Source organism: Moschus berezovskii, chromosome 3 (assembly GCF_049115385.1).
Source record: "Moschus berezovskii isolate FMDL1 chromosome 3, NW_MosBer_1.0, whole genome shotgun sequence".
Lineage (NCBI taxonomy): Eukaryota > Metazoa > Chordata > Mammalia > Artiodactyla > Moschidae > Moschus > Moschus berezovskii.
Window position 1 is genome coordinate 42,795,944 of NC_142462.1, and position 23,979 is coordinate 42,819,922.

At 36.3% G+C, this 23,979-nt stretch overlaps 1 protein-coding gene across 1 annotated transcript in view; it reads left to right on the forward strand.

Moving 5' to 3' along the window:
• SEMA3D (semaphorin 3D) overlaps positions 1-23,979 on the forward strand; it is a 207,363-nt gene that overhangs the window by 49,753 nt on the left and 133,631 nt on the right. Inside the window, exon 2 of the mRNA XM_055420629.2 lies at positions 8,233-8,423. Within this exon, the coding sequence (XP_055276604.2) occupies positions 8,273-8,423 (151 nt within the window). The 5' untranslated portion in view covers positions 8,233-8,272. The remainder of the gene's footprint in view (positions 1-8,232; positions 8,424-23,979) is intronic.

A 23,979-nucleotide genomic window follows, 5' to 3' on the forward strand; every position in this document is an offset into this window, starting at 1 on the left:
GTGGAACAGTGTGTAAAACTCTCTCATAATCAGAACACTCCCTATTGGCTTCACATCTGAAGATCCCCAAGAGTGCTGTTTGTCCCAGTGCACATCTGGAACAGATTATGTGCAGTTAATTGGCTCCAGGTTGAGCTTGTTACAGACAGTAGCACGCAGTATAACCTATGCAATTCACCAAATCCACCACTTTAGGTTAAATCACACCTACTTCTGTAATTCTTCCCAGATGCGGGACACACACTCTTGTGGGTACAAAACACACACACACACATACATACTACCATACACTGGAAGATAGCAAAGTATCAATAGATTAGTGGAGAGGTTGTTGGCAATACATTTAACCCATAAGTGATCTCAATTAAAAGTTTAACTGTTGAATTTAAAGGATGGTTGGAAGGAGAAACAAAGAATTAGGAACAGCAGATTATAGAGAGTGGCTGTTTTATAGGAGAAACATATGTAAAGTTTTAAAAAAGTTTCAGGAGGTTTCACAATTTTTGATTTATTTTGTCCGTCACCCTTAACAAATGTTTCAGCACGTGTGGGCACTTACTGGAATGTCACAGTAGCAAGGAAAGCAGTGCTTTGATTTTTAACTTATTTAACAATATTAATGAGTTAGGTAACAGGGAACAGTATGACTCCTGTTCATTGAAAACCAAAACATCAATCTTCTTAACATAGTGTTGGAGGCACAGGGCATGTCTTAGCGATTAATGACTAGTTGGAGGAGTAGATATCTCAATACATAGCTAAGGGCCGTTAACCCCAACTGGTCATTAATTCACAGGAAATGTCCTGTACTGGGGTCACTATTGCTAATAAAATGCACCCACAGAAAGTTTCCTCTCTTTTGCCTGTGTACATAAACATGCATTCACACTACATGCGCAGTTACATGTCATAAAAGAGTAGTATTACACATGTCCAGAGCGCAGGAAAACCAAACCTAATGAGAAATTTAATATACTTAAACTCTTTGTTGTTGTTGAGTCACTAAGTCGTGTTCGACTGTTTTCTGACCCCATGGACAGTAGCCCTCCAGGTTCCTCTGTCCATGGGGTTTCCCAGGCAAGAATACTGGAGTGGATTGCCATTTCATTCTCCAGGAGATCTTCCCCACTCAGGGATCAAACCCGTGTGTCCTGCTTTGGTAGTCAGGTTCTTTACCACTGAACCACCAGGGAAGCCCTAGTTTAATCCCGACATTCAACTAACCTTTCACTCTTTTTGGAGACTTTGGGTAGGTGGAAGTATGTGTGTTTGTATGGCAAAGCTGTGGATCTGCTGTGATCAGATACCCATGTTCTGCTAACACGACGATGTTGGGAAAATTGAAAACAACAGGCAAGTGGAATCAAAAAAGCACTGATGAAAATGGATGATAACAGCACTCATGGTCTAAGACCAAAGGGAGTGTGGACTAACCACATCATTTGAGTTCTACTATATTAGATACCAGAACAGGCATGAGGCACATTTAAGTGTTAGGCTAAATTCTTCTTTGGTTTCCTCTCTCCTTCACCCACTGAATCACGCTACCTCCCTTACCCGTTTTATTTTTATCATGCTTCCAGCTTTTTTGGAACCCTTCACTAGGTATCATTGTCATCTGGAACTGTCTCTCCATTTTTTTTTCCCTCTCCTTTTTTATTCTCTTTCTCTATGAAACTAGCTTTGTCTTACTTAAACCTATATTAAACTCCTTTGATTGTCTTCCATAGCACCATATCAATATCTTGATATTAGCAGTTATTTCTTGAGAGTTTATTATTTGTATCTAATCAACTGCTCCTTTTAGGAAAGAATCTCATCTTTCTTCTCACCTTAATAAATGCTTGGAGATGAGTTATGGTGTTAGTGACCAGGAGTATCTATATAATATATATTCTTAAGTGTATATTCCTTAAAAATATTTCATTTGCAAAAAAACAAGTTTTTAAGGAAAATTGATAACACAAAGAATGTATCTGTGTTTTACATGAATAAATGTAAAATTAAAAAGGTGCAGAAATAAATTTTTTAAGACACCAAGTAATTGAAAGCTCACATAATTTAAAACTAATTCTTATAAATTTTTCTGTACATCAATTAAGTGACTGTTTTGTGCCAACAGTGTATGTGTTGTCCTAATGGTTTCTATATAATACAAAACTTTAGTCTTTTAGAATTTGTTCTAAAAAATTTATTTACTAAGGGACTTCATTAGTGTTTTATTCTAAAATATATATTTTTACTTAAATTATTAAAGCTAGAATTTTCATTAAGGGCTGCTGATAATATAGATCTTTTACATCAGACTGAAATTTCTGTTTTCTCTTAAATTATATCATTCAGTTCAGTTTAGTTGCTCAGTCATGTCTGACTCTTTGCAGCCCCTTGGACTGCAGCCCACTAGGCTTACCTGTCCATCACCAACTCCTAGAGATTGGTCAAACTCATGTCCACTGATACCATCGAACCATCTCATCCTCTGTCATCACTTTCTCCTCCTGTATGCAATCTTTCCCAGGATTGGGGTCTTTTTTAATGAGTCAGTTCTTCACCAGGTGGCCAAAGTATTGGAGCTTCAGCTTCAAGCTTCAGTCCTTCCAGTAAATATTCAGGGCTCATTTCCTTTAGGATTGACTGGTTTGATCTCCCTGCAGTCCAAGGGAATCTCAAGAGTCTTCTCCAACATCACAGTTCAAAAGCATCAATTCTTCGGTGCTCAACTTTCTTTATGGTCCAACTCTCACATCTATGCATGACTACTGGAAAAACCATATCTTTGACTAGACGCACCTTTGTTGGCAAAATAATGTCTCTGCTTTTTAATATGCTGTCTAGGTTGGTCATAAATTTTCTTCCAAGTCTTTTAATTTCATGGCTGCAGTCACCATCGGCAGTGATTTTGGAGCCCAAGAAAATAAATCTCTCACTGTTACCATTGTTTCCCCATCTATTTGCCATGAAGTGATGGGACCAGATGCCATTTGATTTTCCGAATGTTGACTTTTAAGCCAGTTTTTTCACTTCCCTCATTCGGTTTCATTAATATTCTCTTTAGTTCCTCTTCACTGTCTGCCATAAGGGTGGTGTCATCTTCATGTCTGATTATATTTCTCCCGGCAGTCTTGACTCTAGCTTGTGTTTCATCCAGCCTGACATGTCCCATGGGGTACTCTGGATATAAGTTAAATAAGCAGGGTGACAGCAGAAGTAGATGTTTTTCTGGAATCTCTCACTTTTTCTATGATCCAACAGATGTTGGCAATTAGATCTCTGGAATCATCACAAAATGTCAGGCAAATGTGTAGAAAATATGTGTGGCATATTTGGTACATTATTCTTAAATGAGTATCTAAGTAAACTTGATTCATTTATAGTAATCTTCTAAATCAAAGAATTAAATGTGCACAGATTACACAAAGTTAGAATAGCTTGGTACTTCCTACAGGTAATTAAATTAACTGAGAAAAAATACTGTATTAAGCATTCATGTTGAATACTTCATGAATAAACAACATACAATCTGTAATGTATTCTTAGAATATTTGTCTTATGTATAAAATTAATACACATATAATTTGTTTTATTTCACCTTCCGAGACTGATTTTGACTTCTGAGATTTAAGATAAATTTAAGAAATCTTGATTCAAAGTCATTCTGATAAAAGCATTTTAATAAAGAGTTGATCTTCCATAAGAAACATACTCTTAGTAGACTTTCTCTTAAAATTAACCATATAGGCATAAAGTGTTTATTTTGATATTAAATAATTAGATAATTACTAAAGTATAATATTTTTTCATTATGGCTTGACTGTCACTAAGGAAGTACAAAAATTATTGATACTTGAAGCAGGTACCACATCTGGAATCCTTTCCAGAAGCAGGCAAAGCAATATTGTTCCTATTAGTTATGTCTTAGAAAATATCAAGGAGAGGGAAGACTTTTCAAGAGTTGAAAATAACTTGATTGTGACATAATGAAAAGCACATAAAATACTTTGGGGCAAAAGAGGCTGATTCTATCTAAAGTCTGGAACAAATGTTTTAATTCATCTCTTATTTGCCATATGACCTTGAGAGAATTATCAAAATGTGTACTTCAGTTTCCTCATCTGTAAAATGAGAAAAATATATAATTACCTGTCTTTCTTGGATGTCACTAGCGTTGATAAAAAATAAATGGAAGCATGTTAAAAAATTTAAGAGTTTATTTGAGCAAAAATCAATCTGAATTGTGTGATACCAAACTGGAAGTATCAACCACAAATACCGAAGAAGCTGAAGTTGAAAGGTTCTATGAAGCCCTAAAAGACCTTCTAAAACTAACCACAAAAAAAGATGTCCTTTTCAATAAGGGGAGTGGAATTCAAAAGTGGAAAGTGAAGAGATAACTGGAGTAACAGACAAGTTTGGCCTTGGAGTACAAAATGAAGCAAGGCATAGGCTGACAGAGTTTTGCCAAGGGAATGCACTGATCTTAGCAAACACTCTCTACCAACAGCACAAGAGACGACTCTACACATGGACATCACCAGATGGTCAATACCGAAATCAGATTGGTTATATTCTTTGCAGCCAAAGATGAAGAAGCTCTATACAGTCAGCAAAAACAAGACCAGAACCTGACTGTGGCTCAGACATGAACTCCTTATTGAAAAACTCAGACTTAAATTGAAGAAAGTAGGGAAAACCACCAGACCTAAATCAAATCCCTCACGACTGTACAGTGGAAGTGAGAAATAGATTCAAGGGACTAGATCTGATAGACAGAGTGCCTGAAGAACTATGGATGAAGGTTTGTAACATTGTACAGGAGGCCATGATCAAGACCATCCCCAAAAAGTAGAAATTCAAAAGGCGAAATGGTTGTCTGAGGAGACCTTACAAATAGCTGAGAAAAGAAGAGATGCAAAAGGCAAAGAAGAAAAGGAAAGATATATCCATTTGATGCAGAGTTCCAAAGAATAGCAAGGAGCGATAAGAAAGCCTTCCTCAGTGAACAATGCAAAGAAATAGAGGAAAACAATAGAATGGGAAAGACTAGAGATTTCTTCAAGAAAATTAGAGATACCAAGGGAACTTTTCATGCAAAGATGGGCACAATAAAGGACAGAAATGGTCCAGACCTAACAGAAGCAGCAGATATTAAGAAGAGGTGGTAAGAATTCACAGAAGTACTATACAAAAAGTTCTTCATGACCCAGATAACGGTGATGGTGTGATCACTAATCTAGAGCCGGACATCCTGGAGTCTGAAGTCAAGTGGGCATTAGGAAGCATCACTATGAACAAAGCTATTGGACGTGATGGAATTCTGGCTGAACTATTTCAAATCCTAAAAGGTGATGCTGTTAAAGTGCTGCACTCAATATGCTAGCAAATTTGGAAGCAACCATTTCAATGGATTGGTTCTAAATTGGGAAAGGAGTACATCAAGACTGTATATTTTCACCCTGCTTATTTAACTTATATGCAGAGTACATCATGAGAAATGCTGGGCTGGATGAAGTACAAGCTGGAATCAAGATTGCCAGGAGAAATGTCAATAACTTCAGATATACAGATGACACCACCCTTAGGCAGAAAATGAAAAGGAACTAAAGAGTCTCTAAATGAAGGTTAAAGAAGAGAGTGAAAATGCTGGCTTAAAAATCAACATTCAAGAAATTAAGATCATGGCATCTGGTCCCATCACTGAATGGCAAATAGATGGGGAAACAATGGAAGCGGTGACAGACTTTTATTTTCTTGGGCTCCAAAATCACCGCAGATGGTGACTGAAGCCATGAAATTAAAATATGCTTGCTTCTTGGAAGAAAAGCTATGACACACCTAGACTGCATATTAAAAAGCAGAGATGTCAATTTACCAACAAAGGTCCATCTAGTCAAAGCTATGGTTTTTCCAGTAGTCATGTATGAATATGAGAATTGGACCATAAAGAAACTTGAGCACCGAAGAATTGACGCTTTTGAGCTGTGGCATTGTAGAAGACTCTTGAAATCCCCTTGGACTGCAGGGAGATCAAACCAGTCAATCCTAAAGGAAATGAGCCCTAAATATTCATTGGAAGGACTGATGCTGAAGCTCCAATACTTTGGCCACCTGGTGAAGAACTGACTCATTAGAAAATACCCCAATGCTGGGAAAGATTGAAGGCCAGACAGAGGATGAGATGGTTCGATGGCATCAGCAATTCGGTGGACGTGAGTTTGAGCGAGCTCTAGCTTTTGGTGATGGAGATGGAAGCCTGGCGTGCTACAGTCCATGGGGTCGCAAAGAGTGTGACACAACTGAGCAACTGAATTGAACTGCAGCTGAAAGTGGTTAGGAGCACTCCACTGATAGATGGATATTAGGGGAAAGACTTACTTAAAGAAAATTTCCAAAACAGGAAAATTATTTGATTGTCCATACCTTAAAGCCTAGTTACCTGTTTGATTGGTTGTTCTCAGTGTTCTAAGTCTGTACTTTTGAGGCATTTACAGGCTAGGCTTTGTTCAATTAGATAGGCTATCATGGCATTAGAGAAACCTCAGTCTAATGACATACTTGTTTTAATTTATCAGCATTAGGTCATTTAATTTATGTAAACCAGCTTTTTTCTTCTCTTTCTCTTTTATTTTCTAAATTATGAAAGTAAGATAACACATTATAGGAGACTTGGAAAATACAGAACAAAGTTACATATAGTTCCACTATATATTACAATTATTTTTTAAGTAGATAAATTAAGATTTTTAGTTGGAGTTTCAATATCAAACTCACAAAAATTAATAGAATGAATATACAGAAAAGTAGAAGTATGTAGTAGATGTGAAAAGCACCATGAACCAATTGAACGTAATTAAGAATTATACAATTTTCACAAAATAGTAGGATAAAAATTTTGTTCAAGTTCCCATAGAGTATAAACTAGGAGACACTGGAACATATCCAAGAACACAAAGGAAGGTGCAAAAATTTCATGGTTTAAAGGTATTGAAATCATATAGAGTCTACTCTCTTATTACTGTGGAATTATGTTAGAAATCAGTATCAAAATATATTTGAAAATTATCCACATATTTTCAACTGCAGTGTGACATTTACCAAGGAGATATTTGACTTAGCCATTTAAAGCCTCACCAAAGTTAGAAGACTGAAAAAAACACAGGGTGATTGCAGAGAAGAAAGCATTTGAATGAGAAATTAATATCAAAATGAGAGAGTAATATCAAAGATATTTTTAAAACTCCAAGTATTTGGAAATTAAATGTCCACTTTTAAATGATGGATATGTTTGTAAAGCCATAACAAGGAAAATTAGAAAATATTTATAACAGAATAAAAATGAAAAGGGAATTTATCAGAATTTGTTGCATGCAGCTGAAGCTGCTCAATGCAATTAAATAAATATGGATTCTTGAATAAGGTAAAAAAACAAACAATGAACAGTAGCATAAGATTTTTACACCACTTTTAAAAAAGTGCCTGGTTCATGTAAATACTCAATGAATATTATTTTATAATTATTATTACAAGGCTTAGTTGGAAATATGTATTTTGATTTATTCCATGTCTTAACAAAGACAACCAAGGCAGCTTGATTGTGGCAACCTACTTAATAACTATGTCCTCTTATAAATTTTTTTCTTGTACAGTATTTTATATTCAGTGCCACCCTGTGTGGAGTATATAGGTTGCAGGTAAGATTGCCTTGTCCCAGATCTAAAATCTGTACTGATGGCCCCGACCATATCATGTTTAATTGTCCCAATTATAGGTAGACTTGGAAATATTTTTTGGTCAGAAACAAAAGAACTCTCTCAAAATGATAGCTTTTATTCAGTTTTACTTGAGGATCTTTTTCTTTGAGGATGGTAAAAGGCAAGAGTAGGCTTCTACCAGTATTCTTTTCTGATCACGAATCCATCAAGATACAGAAAGAATTGGTTCCTCCTATATTTGCATAAAATAAGACAAACACTTTAGTAGAAGAGATGCTAATTAACCTAAGTAGTTGAAGTTTTTGTTTTGCACTCATCTCCAGGTCTGACTAAAGCCAGCCGTTTATTTATTACACTTCTATTACTCAGTTCTGATTCATTTCCCCTGCAACAAATTGTAAGAGCAGAACAAGAGAGAAGGAGAAATTATTTTTTTTAGAAACATACATTCAGAAAATTATAATTTACTAATTATAGAGAAATCTTCAAACTGCTATATTAATAGTTTTTTTCTTCTTTTTAGATTCAGTTAACACTGTTTGAAAGAGAACATTGTTTTCATCATGATTGTTACTAAAGATGAGAGACCAAAGTCCAGAAGCCACAATTTTCACCTTTTTCATGCGTTGATGATGATAAGCATGACCATGCTGTTTCTTCCAGTCATTGGAACTTCTAAGCAAAATATTCCACGACTCAAGCTAACCTATAAAGGTAAATGTGTCAGTGTTTTCAGCATCTCTTCATTTAGAAACCCTTGCTGAGTTCAGTGAAATGTTTGTAATCAGTTAATAATAATATTATTATAGAACACAAAGCCCAATTATTTATTTTTCTTGGTGAAGAAAATAGATGTAAAAACTGTCCATGTATACTTTTCAGTTCATAGTTTACAAGTATTAACTATTGATTAGCATAATTAGGAAATTTTTATCCTCAAGTTGCAGTCAGCTTGTATTAAAACAAATCAATCCCCTACATATGGTCAGGCCACTCATGATGGTTTTTCTCTTGCTCTCTGTAAGTCTCCTGCTCAACCAGTACCTGCTTCACCTGCATCTGCCAGACTTTCCTACATGCTTGCTTAGACTCCAGCTAATGATTGTTCTGAGTTTTAGCCGCCAAGATAGCCTATCAAAGCAGAGGAAGGCATCTCTGCTGATTTCCCTGGTAACTGATGAGCCAGTTCAGTCAGTTCAGTTGTTCAATCCTGTCCGACTGATGAGCCAACCTGCTGTTAATTCTTTCTATAAATGGTAACATTGCCTGGCCTCCCCCAGCCCCTGACCCCCAACCTGAGGCCTCTGGGAGTGAAGCCTGCTCCCATGTTCCGCATTGGGGTCAGTCATAACCTCTGTGGGGTGTTGCTCCAAGATCTTGCTTCAGACATGTAAGCTCCCCTTCTGTTAAACCACTGATATTTCTGTCGCTGACCCTGGGCTCTTTCTTTGGTCTTGAAGCTGGGCAACTAGACGCCTCCTAGGCCTGCAGTGAGCAACCCAACACCCTAAAAATAGAAAAATGGTTAATTCTATACAGATGCTACTAATTAGCTTATCCTTGGCATTTTTTGAAAACAGTAAGATATCTTCAAAATACTAACAAACTATCTTGAGTATCTCTAGCACATACCTATTTTATTGTTTAAGAAGTGTGAAAGGCTTAAAACAGAGATGAGAAAACATTTAAGAAGTGAAATCTAATCGCTTTTATATTAATTAAAAAATTTAAAAGCAAAGTTTATATGCTAGTATTTAACCATCATGTTTATATATAAAAGTGTAATATATAAACATATATATTGAGAGAGAGAGAGGATGTGCCAGGTTTCGTGCTTGAAGATTTTTTTTCCTGGTATCCCCTTGGCTTCTTTAATACCTAATACTAATGAGAGGAATATAGGGGATTCAGACTCCTTTATGCTGAACTTGGCAGGTAAAAATAATACTGGCAGTTTTAATCTTTAAGATAACTTTTTATCTTAAAGATTAAAAGGTAATCTTTTAAAAGATAACTTTTCAGCTCAAATTAAATATCAATGCTGCTGCTGCTGCTAAGTCGCTTCAGTCGTGTCCGACTCTGTGCGACCCCTTAGACAGCAGCCCACCAGGCTTCCCCGTCCCTGGGATTCTCCAGGCAAGAATACTGGAGTGGGTTGCCATTTCCTTCTCCAACCTAGCACCCTCAGTTCAGTTCAGTTCAGTCCCTCAGTCGTGTCCAACTCTTTGCGACCCCATGAATCACAGCACGCCAGGCCTCCCTGTCCATCACCAACTCCCGGAGTTCACTCAGACTCATGTCCATCGAGTTGGTGATGCCATCCATCCATCTCATTCTCTGTCGTCCCCGTCTCCTCCCGCCCCCAATCACTCCCAGCATTAGAGTCTTTTCCAGTGAGTCAACTCATCGCATGAGGTGGCCAAAGTATTGGAGCTTCAGTTTCATCAGGAGTCCTTCCAATGAACACCCAGGATTGATCTTCTCTAGAATGGACTGGTTGGATCTCCTTGCAGTCCAAGGGACTCTCAAGAGTCTTCTCCAGCACCACAGTTCAAAAGCATCAATTCTTCAGCGATCAGCTTTCTTCACAGTCCAACTCTCACATCCATACATGACCACGGGAAAAACCATAGCCTTGACTAGATGGACCTTGGTTGGCAAAGTAATGTCTCTGCTTTTTAATATGCTATCTAGGTTGGTCATAACTTTCCTTCCAAGGAGTAAGCGTCTTTTAATTTCATGGCTGCAATCAGCATCTTCCCTAAATCTACCCTGTGGGCTAACACTCCACCTTCCTCCAACCATAACAGACATCAGTAATTGATCTTGGCCCTCATTCCTGCTGAGCCCAAGAAACCCAGCCTGATCTACCCTTCATCAGGCCCTACTAATCGATCAGAGTTGGCATTTGAGATTAAATGTGTTTGCCACCAGGCCTTCCCAGTTGGCGCTAGTGGCAAAGAACCCATCTCCCAATACTGGAGACTTTGGAGACGTGGGTTAGATGCCTAGGTTGGGAAGATCCCCTGGATGAGGGCATGGCAACCCACTCAGGGTTCTTGCCTGGAGAATCCCATGGGCAGAGGAGCCTGGCAGGCTACGGTCCATAGGTTCGCAAAGAGTCAGACACAACTGGAGGAACTCAGCATGCATACATGTATGTATTTGCCACTCCTGCTATTCAGTGATGGCCTCTGGAAATGCTTGCTCCTTTCTTAACTGGCTCAGCCTTTTTTACATCCAGACGGGTAAGAAACAGAGAAGGGACCAAACCCAAGCCTGGCCCCATTCTTCAACTGCTTTGATTCTGATTCCCACATCAACCCAAGAAGCTTGCCATGCAGATAATTTATCTCTGCCCTGCCCTGTTTGTTTTTGTTTGTTTGCGGTTTTGGCTATGGGTTTTACGGGTGGCAAACAAGTCCAGAGAGGGCTAGTGCCTTGCCCAAGGGGAGCTTGAACCATCTCCCCATTGCTAATCCAGGGCTCTTTCACTCTCTCCAGGGGACCACTCACAACCAGTTAGGAACTACTGGGAAAGCCAGAAACACAGTGGTAACCTCATTCATCCAGAACCAGTCATATCTGGCTCACTTCTTCCCCGCTAAGCAATAAATAGTGGAGACAGCGTCCAGACTGGCCACGGGCTGGGATCTCAGCTCAGAGACAAGGCCTTGGCCAAGAGCCGGCGAGAAGCCATTCTCATGCTGATCCCTGGGCTCCAAGAAAGAGATTTTCCCTAATGCAGCTGAGTTCGGTGACCCAACATGGCTGAAAATTGTCCACTTCCAATGCGATAATCCACACAAACCCAGGGAGGGGCTCCAAGATGGAGGAGCTTCCAGCAGCAGCCGGGGGTGGGGGGGCCTCTGTGGTCCCACTGCTTTCTGTCTTTATTAAGATTTGCAGGAAAACTCACAGTGTGCTTTGCTGCAAATGAAAACCAAGCAATTTCATTTTTTCCCCTCAACCAGGCCAGATGGCTCCTTCTTGCTCTTCTCCCCTTGCTCAGGCTAGAATTTTTTTTTAAGTTCAAAAATACTAAAAGATCCCTAGCATCTGCAGATCTGCCTTTCAAGGTCATTTTTAGCCAAAGGTGCCCAAAACTGAGTCCTTGGATTGTCTTAAAATGGCATCTTCTCCCTTGGATCAAAAGGCTTTTTGTTGTTGTTTTAAATATCAATAGTAAAAGCTAATTTGATGCTTTTGAAAGCATAAGTGGAATTATTTTATTACATCCATTGCACATTTCATATGTTGGTATTTGTTTTGAATTTATATCTCATGAACAAAAGAGTTAAGGTAGCATCATTGTCTTTGAATTTTTAAATTCTTCTCAAATTGCTAGAATGGGTAAAACTAACCTATGGTTTTTTATTTATTTTTTTATCTTTTATTTTTTTTTTAACCTATGGTTTTTTAAAAAAATCAAGACATTGCTTTTGCATGGTTGAGGGATGATCATATGGAAAGGAATGCAAGAGGAAACTTCCTTGAATTATGGAAATGTTTTCTATCCTATTAGGGATATGAATACATAATATGGGCTTTTCACAACCTGTCATATTGCCCATGTCCGATTTGTTTGACTGTTTTTAGGGCAAATGCCTCTACATTTACCTTAAGTTCCCTGATAGCTAAGTTGGTAAAGAATCCTCCTGCAATGCAGGAGATCCCGGTTCAATTCCTGGGTTGGGAGGATCCGCTGGAGAAACAATTGGCTACCCACCTCGGTATTCTTGGGCTTCCCTTGTAGCTTAGCTGGTAAAGAATCCACTTGCAAAATGGGAGACCTGGGTTCTATCCCTGGGTTGGGAGGATACCCTGGAGATGGGAAAGGTTACCTACTCCAGTATTCTGCCTGGAGAATTCCGTGGACTACAAAGAATCAGACACGACTGAGCAACTTTCATTTCACTTCTTCATAGAACAGAAAACAAATATTAAAAGTCAAACAATTAAAAAAAACAGAAAGTCTGAAAATAGATTGAAGGGAAGAAAAAGGAAATATTACCTGGTTTCTGTGATACAGTGAATAATGCCAGAACATTGCATTGATGAATATAAATATGCAAAATAGACTTGGAAAGAAACTTTAATAATAGTTAATGTTTACACTCTGGGATTCCTCATAAGCAAAGCATTGGAATAAGGACTGTGTGTGAATTATGTTATCCTCATCACCACCCTAGGAGGTGGAGATTATTGCCATCTTCCTATAAATGAAGATACTGAGGCACTGAGAAATTAAGAAATTAAGGTCTTAAACTAGTTGGTAGCTCAACTCCTGAGTCAGCCCCATGCTTCAGGGAGCCTGTGTACCTACTCATATTTCTCACACCCTGGACAAGAACTTTTCTTCCCTGAGGCACTTACCTACCTGACTGATGGTATGATTTCAGTTGTCAAAATCAAATGGGGTTGAAGAAGACCACAGTCTCCATTTAAGATTAATCAGGGGCCAAAAGAGATTTACAGACTTGTGGGATTTCATCCGCTCTGATAGTCTTACAGGAAGTAAAGATTGTCACTGTGCTAATTTGTAGTCATAATCAAAATTTTATACGATTAATTGTAAAATGTTAACTCAAATGTGGTAACTTGATCATTTGGAAATAATGGATCAGGTCCTAAGATTTAAAAAGAATTAAAAACATTAATTTTAGGTAGCTGCTGCTAATTAGCTTATTCTTAATGAAAAAGTTTTGGGGAGCTGAATTTGTTTTTGTACTTGGAATACAAAGTACAAAAGCAAATAAAAGTTTAAAATCTTGTTTTGTTTATCTCTATATATATTCTACATATTCTCACTTCTCCCAGCACCTAGTACTTATATAAAAGAACTGAAATAAATGTTGGTTTCAATGCAATAAGAACTCTTCTTTTTATGGTTCTTATATTTAGTATACTTTTCAAATGTTATATTTTTTAGGTATTTATTTACAAGTAGGTTATCTGCATTTCAAAAGCAGTAGCAAAGATTGAATGCAGTGAAGGAATTTTAAAAATCTCTGAACTCACCCACGTTACACACACACACTCCCTCTCTCCCACACCTCCTTCCTCCACCACCCTCCAATAGTGCCCTGTGGCTGCTGTTAGTTATTCACTTCCAGGATATGAGGCTAGAAAATTCAGTCCAAATGAAAAGTTGATTGTAATTTTCAAAAATTATTCATTTTTATGAGCACAAAATCAGCTTTACTTTCCATAACTCAAGCTTCCTTATGTGCAGATCGGAGACACAGCCCTTATCAGTAAAGTTAGCTACTTTGAACAGCTGCAAGATTATTTTGCGGGATTTCTTAAAGGTCAACAGAAATATAATAACCATTTTATCCAAAGAATGCCCTTTGATAGACTTAGTTTTGAACCTCTGAATCCACAGGAGCTTGTTTGATTCTTTTGTTGTGTAAAGAAATTCCCTCTCCGTTGAATATTTTGAATTCTTATGCATTTATGCATGCTAAATCAGTTTTTAGAGTAGTAAGTAAGGAACCTGGAGGTCAGGATGATCTGGGTTTCTGTATTTTGTGTTATAAGGATAAAATATATATACATATATGGCCTTACAAGGTGGGCTTCTCACAGCGACTTATATACATTATACCGCAGATGTAGTAGATATAATTTTTGAAAAATGACCAACTTCAATCTTGAAATCAGTATAAACATTTTGTATATTGTTCTCCTGATGAAGAAACTTATACAAGTTAAGGATATTCGTACCCTGGAATCAGTAGTATCTGCAGTGGTGTTTGGAAAACTCCTAAAGATGAGATAGGTAATACAGCTAAATACAAAAGCTTTGGAAAAGGAAAAGCCACTGTCTCCTTTTGAATTTATTTTCTAGATAGGAAGGCAAACAATAAACAGGTAAACAAATGAGTGAAGGTTATTTCAAATCATGGGATGTGCCATCAGGATATAAGGCAAAAGACTGAATCCAGGACCCTAGTTAGACTTTATCATGTCTAAGTTTTAGGACACTATGAAGAACCTTGTTTTTATACCCATTTTATAGATAAGAAACATGAGGTCAGAGCTTGAAGGCCTTGCCCTAAAGTATGAAGCTGTTAAGTGAAAGAACTAAGTTGTGTGTTTCCATCTCTCTAGTTCAGGCCCATGTTCTTGCCACTTTATGCCCTGGAGAGAGATATTGCATGTTCAGAAATAGAAATATCAAGATATATAAAAGAAGAAGAGAAGAAGGTTTCATTATTACATCTTTGGCAATATGTTCTTTTCAGTAACTACCGAGAGTGCTAATTATTTTTTGCTCCTCCAATACTTATATGTGTTTCTGTAGAAAAAAAGCTTGATGTCACCTTTAAAAATTTCATCTGCTATTATATAAAGAAACATTAGTGTATTTGATAGAATAGTAAATTTTGTTGAATTTTCTGAGGAATGAATGGATGTCTATATGTTTTTTGTTATTTGCAAATAAATCTTTTTAACTGAAATGTGGTGTGTCTCAAGTAGATAACAAATTTGAGGCATCTAACTTACTTGATTTGACTAGTCTAATATTGATTCTGTTCATCTTGATTGAGTATAGCAATGAAGAAGGCAGATTCTGAAGCCAAACTGCTTAGGTCTTAGGTCTGTGAGATATTTGGATGTTTATTTTCTGTATTGCAGTTTTCTAAATGTATTAATGTAGTTAATAAGGTTATTGTGACGGTATCTTGATTCATGTAAAGCATGAAAAACAGTGTTTGACTTAGTAAGCATTTAGCTTTCAGTTATTTTTTGCAAGTCATTATTATCTTGCTAAGTATTAATGGTTGTTCCTAGACCACAGTTTTCCCTGTATAAACAAGTTTGAAAAATATTATATAGTTTCCTCCTGGGGATTTACAGCATATATTAAAATTGCCTCTGTTTTTTCTCAGAGATTTTCTGCTAGAGTTAGTTTCTCTCAGTCCAGTACCACCCACAGATTGTGAATTTATTGAAGGTACTTTCCAGTATTTTTATCTTCATCTTATTCTAGTAGTTAACAAGCCTTTAGATCATTATTGACTTTGATAAGAGGAGTGTCTTTGAGTGGTTGGTAACCTTCAGAGTGGGTTAAAAGGAATCATAAAATCATTCAGGAGCTCCTTTCGAAAGTGGACATTTTGGTTGTCAAATCAATGATTTACTCTGAATATCTCCCCTTAAGTACATAACGAACAAGCATAATCAATCTTATAGGAAAAATCCCATATCTATATGTATATATGTATTTTCCCTCATGTGGAGCAAGTCATTGATACTTTAATTTCTAATGAACTCACTTGTTTTCCTGGACATATTTTCTCTAAACCAAGGCTATGTGTGGTATTGGACTTTTTTCTGGCACGTTCAAGGATCCTAAAGAAGACAGTTAAAGGAACAACTATTAATACCTAGCAAGATAATAATGTTTCACAAAACATAATAACTGACTGTATGGCTAAAAAGAGATGGAATGGGAGAAATGAGAAAAATGATTAAATCAGAGTTAATAGGAGGGAAGGAGGATCAGATTCTTTCACTGTTGCCATTGTTAAAACACTGGCTTTTAGTCTGAATGTTATGGGAATCCTCTGGAGAATTTTGAACACAGAGGTGACAGGATCTGACTTTTGTTATTATAGGATCACTATGGCTTCTGTATTGTGTGCAATAAAAAGGAGAGATCAGGAAACTAGGGAGTTAAATATGAGAGGACTGCAATAATCCAGGTGGGAAATGATGGTCTGCGAGTCAGACTCCTCCTGTGGAGGTAGAAGAAGATGGGAAGGTAGAGCCAATATGGTTTGTTGATGGATTGGAAGTATGATGGGTTGGTTGTGAAGTAAGAGAAAAGTCAAGCCTAACCCCATGGTGTGTGTGTGTGTTTTGATCTAAGTTCAGTTCAGTTCAGTTCAGTCGCTCAGTCGTGTCCGACTCTTTGCGACCCCATGAATCACAGCACGCCAGGCCTCCCTGTCCATCACCAACTCCCGGAGTTCACTCAAACTCATGTCCACAGAGTCAGTGATGCCATCCAGCCATCTCAATTGATTTGATCTAAGGATGGGGTTAATATTAATTGAGATGGTGGAGATTGTGAAGACCGCTGTGTGGGAAGATCAAGTGGACATATTTGTTTGAGAAGTCTATTAGATATCTAAGTGAAATGCCAAGAAAGCATTTGAGTATATAATTTCTGGAGTTTATGGGCAGTGTCAATTGGAGATATGAATTTGGCAGTTAGCATATATAAATTTTAATTCCTTAAATCAGGGAATTAGAGAAAGGAGGAATGAACATCAACATGAACTAAAAGAAGAGCTCAGGTGTGGAGGAGCAAAATCAGAAGTTGTAGTATAGAGGAAGTTGTATGAAGAAAGTAAGAAGAGGACTCATCATCAGTGCCCTGTTTAGCTCTGTCATGAAAGATAAGTAAAAATTAACATTAAATTTAACAACAAAAGTCTACTGTTGACCTTGATAAGAGTAGTATCTTCAAGAATGGGAGCCAGAGCACAAAGATGCATTCTGGATTGTGGGCTCAGGAACTGGAGATAAGTGTAGGTAAGTCTTTCAAGGGGTTTTCCTATAATGAAGACATGGGCAGTAGTAGCTGAAAGGACAATGAGATCAACAAACTTTTTTTTTTTCTTTTATGAGTAAAACAATAGCATATTTTTGTGTTCATTGAAATAATCTAGCTGAGGAATAAATGATTCAGGAGCAATATGGGATAATCCATACCCTATTGAAGAAAATAATCATAAGACTCGATTTTTTTCTCTAAAATCAGGCTCCTTTTAGAACATAAATTAATAGAAGTGGCTTATTTTGCATAATAAACTATTACCTGGTTCATTATCAGTGTCAGCTGTTGTCTAGGTGGAAAGAGAGATTAAATCGATATGAAAATATATTCAGTTTGATATAATGATACATGTTGTAAGTACTACATATGTTTAGAAAATTTATATGTAAGGATTGGGAAATAACTCAAAAAAATTAAATGATAACATCTGAGTCACGTAAGTAGATAATTAAAAAACTGATCTGTCTCCTGCATTTCAGTTCAATAATGTCTGTATTACAACTTGCCTGTATCCAAAAAATTTATTTAGTACTAATTAAAATCTATTTTCTGGAGTAGGAAATGGCAACCCACTCCAGTATTCTTGCCTGGGAAATCCCATAGACAGAGAAGCCTGGTAGGCTACAATCCAATGGGTCGCAAAGAGTCAGGCACTACGGAGCACACACACAAACAAAATCTATTTAACAATTTATGTAAAGCACTCTTCTAAAAGTAATTGATCTGTAGAGGTTCACAGAGTGGTAGAGGTTACTAATATCACCATACAAAGGTATCATATAAAAAGTGTTCTGGAATTAAGAACATATGAGAGTCACTGAAGTCTGTGCAGTTAGCAGTGTCATCCCCCAGCAGGGTGGGGAGAAGGAGAGCTATATCATGAGACACTTTGATTGTGTCCTGGTTATGTATAAATATGGAAGGAATTTATAAGAGTATAACTTAAGTAAAGGCAAATTTTTCTGGTATTAAACCCAGTCAACCTGTTTTTTTGGTTGAAATGGATTTTTTTTTTTCTTTTAAATAGTAGGTTTACTATCTATACATTATTGAGGAGATAAAAGTTTTTATATGCAATTGCTTTTTGTATGACTTCACTAACCTAAAATTTGGCTCTAATCCCTTAGGTCTTTTATTAAAGACTTCTAACAGTGAGGGTCTTTCAATATATGTGTAAAATATAAATTTATGGATATTTTAAAAATGAATGTCATTGGGTCTTTTTAACAAAATTTGATGAATCCTCTCAAGAACTTGTAATATACATTTTGCATTTTCTTAAGAGTCCTTTAAACATGCTATTTTAATCCTATTAATTCAAAAGAGGCATAAATTAAAACTAAAGTGCTTTTTACTTAGAAAGATACTCATAAAGAGGTTTATTTCACTAAAGCCACAGTGAGCCAGACACAGTCAAGAAAATAAGACAAATATTTCAGTAATCCCAATGGAATGGTGAAGTGGGGGAAGTGACAGAAGTGTATTCATTGATCTTAAAATATAAAATATAGCTGTAGTGGGTGATAGGGCTTAGAGTTAGAAGACCTGGATATGTTTTAACTCTCTCTTTGGCATGTACTGTTCTTACGCCATTAAAATAGTTGTTTGATTTTTCTGAGTCTAGGTTTTCTCATCTGAAAATTATTGATAATCCTGGTTCTCCTTAAGGATCAAATTAAATACTAAGCTCCTTGGATGTAATAAAGCACAAAATGGATATTATGATAGGCTTCAGAGAGAAACCAAATATATTATTGAATTAATTGAAGTAAGGTGTGAAGAAAATTCAAGGCCTTAAAAAATATAATTATATTTAGGCATTGTGGATATAATTTCTTCTGCCACAAATAATAAGAAATTCACTTAAGTCAATAATAAATCATAATTTGTCTTTACATTTTTCTCCAGGTTAATGGATATTAAATGGATTACTTCTCTTCTTTATATGAGAAAACTGAGGGGAAAAAGTTTTATATGTCATTGGTTGAAACTAAGTAGGTCATTTTTCACTTATAGCAATTAAGCTAGTTGCAAGTTAATCATATTGGTCTAATCTGTTCATCCCTAACTTATTCTAACACTGTAGTATTGTACAGGGAAAATAATAATTTGGCTATTTTGCGTAAATTAACACACCATCACTTAAGGGTTTGAGAGAAACTCTAGTGTGGGGAAGAAAGAAAGAGTCCAGCACTTCAGGGCAATTGGGCCCATGGTTTTCTTACAGTGTAAGGACTAGTAGTACCGGCATAAATGAGGAACTTGTTAGAAATGCAGAATGTCAGGGCCTCTCTCAGATTCCTCAGTGAGAATCCATTATTTTAGCATGAATCTGAGCTGATTTGAATACATGTTAATTCTGAGAAGTACTGCTTTACAGTGCTTTATTTCTGAAACCACCCCCTGACACACACACACACAAATAGGAGTACTTGGATGTCACAACAGGAATCTCTCATGATTACAGAGCATTAGAGCCGCAGTGGGGTTTCCAAATGGCACATTAACCTCTCTGAATTATTAATAAGCTTGCAATAAATTCTGATTTAAATGGAAGGTAGAAAAATCAACACGAACAAGAATCACTCCTTTGAAAAAATCAGTTAAATGTTTATTAGACTTCTTATGTGAAAAAAGAGGTGATGAATTGCAGGGATGATTTAGACTTACTTTTATCTGCAAGGGCTTCTACTCTTTTAAAGGATGAAATAACTGCAAAAAGATTGATGCCATAGTATTATGGTAAATCAAAACACTTCAGAGAAGTGTTGGGTGTGAAATTGAACTTGGAAAATTGGAAGAAACTTAGTTTATTGAATTTAACTCTTTGTTGACATTAGGTAACTTGATCATGAAATTCTAACAATTCTAATTAGGGAAAAAAACAGAATAGATAACTTCATGTGGATTGGAGAGGGATTGGTGAGGGATGGGAGCAGAGAACAAGGTTGTTTAGGAACCTGTTACAGCAGTTTTGAGAAGTGGTAATATGGCTGTTTGCCTAGCTGACAGTTGGAATAAATGTTTGAGGAAGAAGAATGGAAGATTTACATGAGAAAATGTATAAGGCTTTAAATTTACCTGGATGTTGATGTGAGGGAAATGCAATAGACTTAGAGGTACCAATTATTTAAATAGGGGAATAAAAGAGTAAGGGAATAAGGAAGAAAAACTAAAAATGATTCTGCTATCCTGAGCCTGAGAACTCAGTCATGTCATTAAAGTCATTATAATTGGTAGGATGAGGTGGCTGAGGGGAAAATGACAATATCAAGCTAGCTATTGGAAATTCTGAACTATGACTTGGGAGATGCAGTAGTGTTTTAGGTGTCTGTTTTGAAATCATCAGTAGAGAACTAACACTTTATGAGAAAATGGTTTATGGGAAAATGTAAATGGAAAAGCTTATTTCATTGTTTATGACCTACTGCCTGAATTAAGGGGGCTTCCCAGGTAGCGCTAATGGTAAAGAACCTGCCTGCCAATACAAGAGACATAAAAGACACAGGTTTGATCCCTGGGTTGGGAAGATCCCCTAGAGTAGGAAATGGCAACTCACTCCAGTATTATTGCCTGGAGCATCCCATAGACATTAGAGCCTACATAGGCAGGCTACAGTCCATTAGCATGCAGGCATGCTTAAATTAAGGAGGCCATTATTCTATGACTGTATTTTGAATCTCCCTCTTACAAGTCCATAAGTATATTCTGATTCAAATTCCATGCACATCTCTATAGAATTATCTTCCTTAGGTAAGAGAGAGGATCCTTTCTGGACAAATCCTAGAGAAAAGTTCCATGGATAACTGACATCTGTTTGTTCTAAATGAAAAAACAAATGGACATTTTCCTGAATCAATGGAAATTAATTTTCAAATCAGATGTCATGCTGAATGCCCAGCATTTATTATAATGCTCATAATAAATGAAAAACAAAAAAGACGTATTCAGGCCAATCATATTAAATTTTATAATAGCAGAGTGAGGAGGGAGAAAGAAAAAAAACAAAAAAAGACATTCAAAACCTTGGGGCACTGATGGCATGAGATTTCTAAATGTAACTTTGGATATATGGAAAATTTCATAAATTTAAGTCACAGACACTTCTGGAGATGTGCTCACCAAAATAAGAAAATAAATCAAAGAATAAAGATATGAGATCCAGGAAAGATGAGAGTCATACTAGGAAAGAAGTTGAAAAAAGTCTGAGAAAGATTTACTCAGGCCAGAGGACAGTTCAGATTGAAGCAGGAGGAAGAAAGAGCCTAGGAGTGGGTTTTCCTGGAGAGAAACAAAAACATATGACAATTTCATTTGAAAATTTTATGGACACAGTTTTCAGAAGGTGTGGAAAGATTTGACCATGATCTTATGAAGTCAAAGCAAATGTCACAATTGAGAAATTGTTAACAAAACCAACATATTGTTCAAGAAAGTAAGGATCATTAAAGAACACTTTTTCTAAGTAGGGAAGAATATTTACATTGTACTAGTAATGGAATGATTAAATATAGCACGGGTATTCTATAAGGTTAGGGAATTGGTTGGAGGGAAAGAGTTGGCATAAGAAATCTAAAATTCTCAGTTTCTGTAAACAATAATTCAATGGAAATGTCTGAGTGATTGAAAAGATAGTAGTGCATACATATTATTTGTAAATATGAAAATAAATAGAAAATAAACTAGTAAATATGTCAATAGAGTCTAGATTGGAGATAGAAAATTGGAGATGACAGATGGGCTTATATATGCCTCTTAACATTACTTTTATATATATATTTGCTTAACTTTGATTAATGTAATTTAAAAATATTATTGTAAAATATTGTAAGTTAGTCTCAAACTCTGCTCTGTAAATTAACTTGTATGCATCTTTACTTGAGAAATTATTTGCTCTTGTCATATTTGTCTTGCTATTTGGAATCAATAATAATGATGTATTATAAAATAAAATGTATTGACATTTTTGAGTTTTTTTAAATTAAATTCACATTCTAAATTGAAAACAAATTTATGCTAATTTGTGACATGGTGTTTAGATTTTATAAGTATTCCTTGAAATTTGAGAAGGAAGACATTCTCTATACCTTAAAGGGAATTAAGAAAATAATTGTCAAAGTAGAATGTATCTTTCCTAGAATTATCCTGTCAAGTATTTCTGAGGCAGTTTATTCTGTCATTGTGTTATTCTTCTGAAAATGTATCAGTATCAGTTATTTATAATGTTAGCCTTTTTTATAGGTCAGTAGCAAAATTTATTATGGCCAAGCTTTTGAGAATTTAAAACTATTCATTCTTACTCAAAGTAAGAATTTAAAAGGGATTCATAATCATAAATTATGAATCTCACATGTGATGGATTATAAAAGGCATCTATTGTTGAATGCTGGCCAAATAAGAATAAACCTGTGATTTAAAAGCATGGATGTAGATGAAAATGTGATGGTGTAAAATTACCATGCTCCTATTCCACATCCTATCCTGGAAAGAATGTAGCTCTGATGATATAATAGACTTTACTTGTTCCTAGTATATGTTTCCTTATGTGGTGTCACCTGATTGATTATTGATATAGATAATGATCTGTCTGAGACCTAATGAACAGAACGGTTTCCAACATTCCATTGCAGATGAGCAAATGAGAATTTGATTTCTTTTTCTTTCTGATTTGAACTTGCATTATTTTGCAAGGTAGAGTTAGACTTTTCATCTAGGAAAATAGAGCAGTAATAGATTCTTATAATTTAGTCTTTCTGTCGGGATTTTAAGTTTGAATAACATTCTTTATGTATTTTGAGCAGTTAGCTATGGAGACTTAAGCTTCATACATTGAGAATAAGTGGTATGTTTGATAGGTGAAGGTGAGCTATTTTGGTCACCAAAATCTTTTCATGTAGTCTCAGGCCTCAGAAAACCAATTGAAAGTCAGGTGGGGCCAATTTAAGATGAGGTCTCTTTCCAAAGGTTAAATCCAAGAAAGAATTCTTGCCTTGCCTTGGACCAAAAGCAGGAGAAATAAATACAGGTTCATAGAGGGCCAAAGAGACTCAGTGAGTCACAAAATTAGGGGCTGATTTTCATTTTGGAATGAGCAGTTTGCTCTCTCTGCTCAACTCCTGGCCCAAACTGAGAACAGGCTTTGGGGATGGAGGGCAGTGAGGTTGGTTTGATAGCTTAAATGTTTCTGGAAACTGTGGGATCAGAGGTTCCATAGAAGGAGTCCTGGGAGACTGACAGTCATGGAAGCCCAGGGAATTCAGAAGTCAAGAGGGAGAAGCTGAATTTATGGAAAAGGCAGAAATGAAAACTCTTTATTTAGATGGTGTTGCAGAGAACACACTGGAGATGTGACCGTGTTCAAGAAGCATCAGAATAGCCCTAACGATATAATGGTTATTTCCTTGAGGAAAAAGATGGGCGGGTAGGGTAAGAATTTGTGCTTTTGTGCTGAATATCCTGAATGGTAGGGAAAAGTAACAGAGTTGTGTGTACATGTGTGTTTCTTTCATTCTTTTTTATTTTTGGCAAGTGCCGAGTCCTAAGCAGTGGACCACCAGGAAATCCCCAGGGTGACAAAGTTTTGATCTAGATTCATTTTTGTCTATAAGCTTTTTCTGCTGAGGAATTTGACTGACTTTGCTCAAAGGTGATTTTATTTTTACCCCATGAAAATCTGCCCTTAATAACTTTGATTTT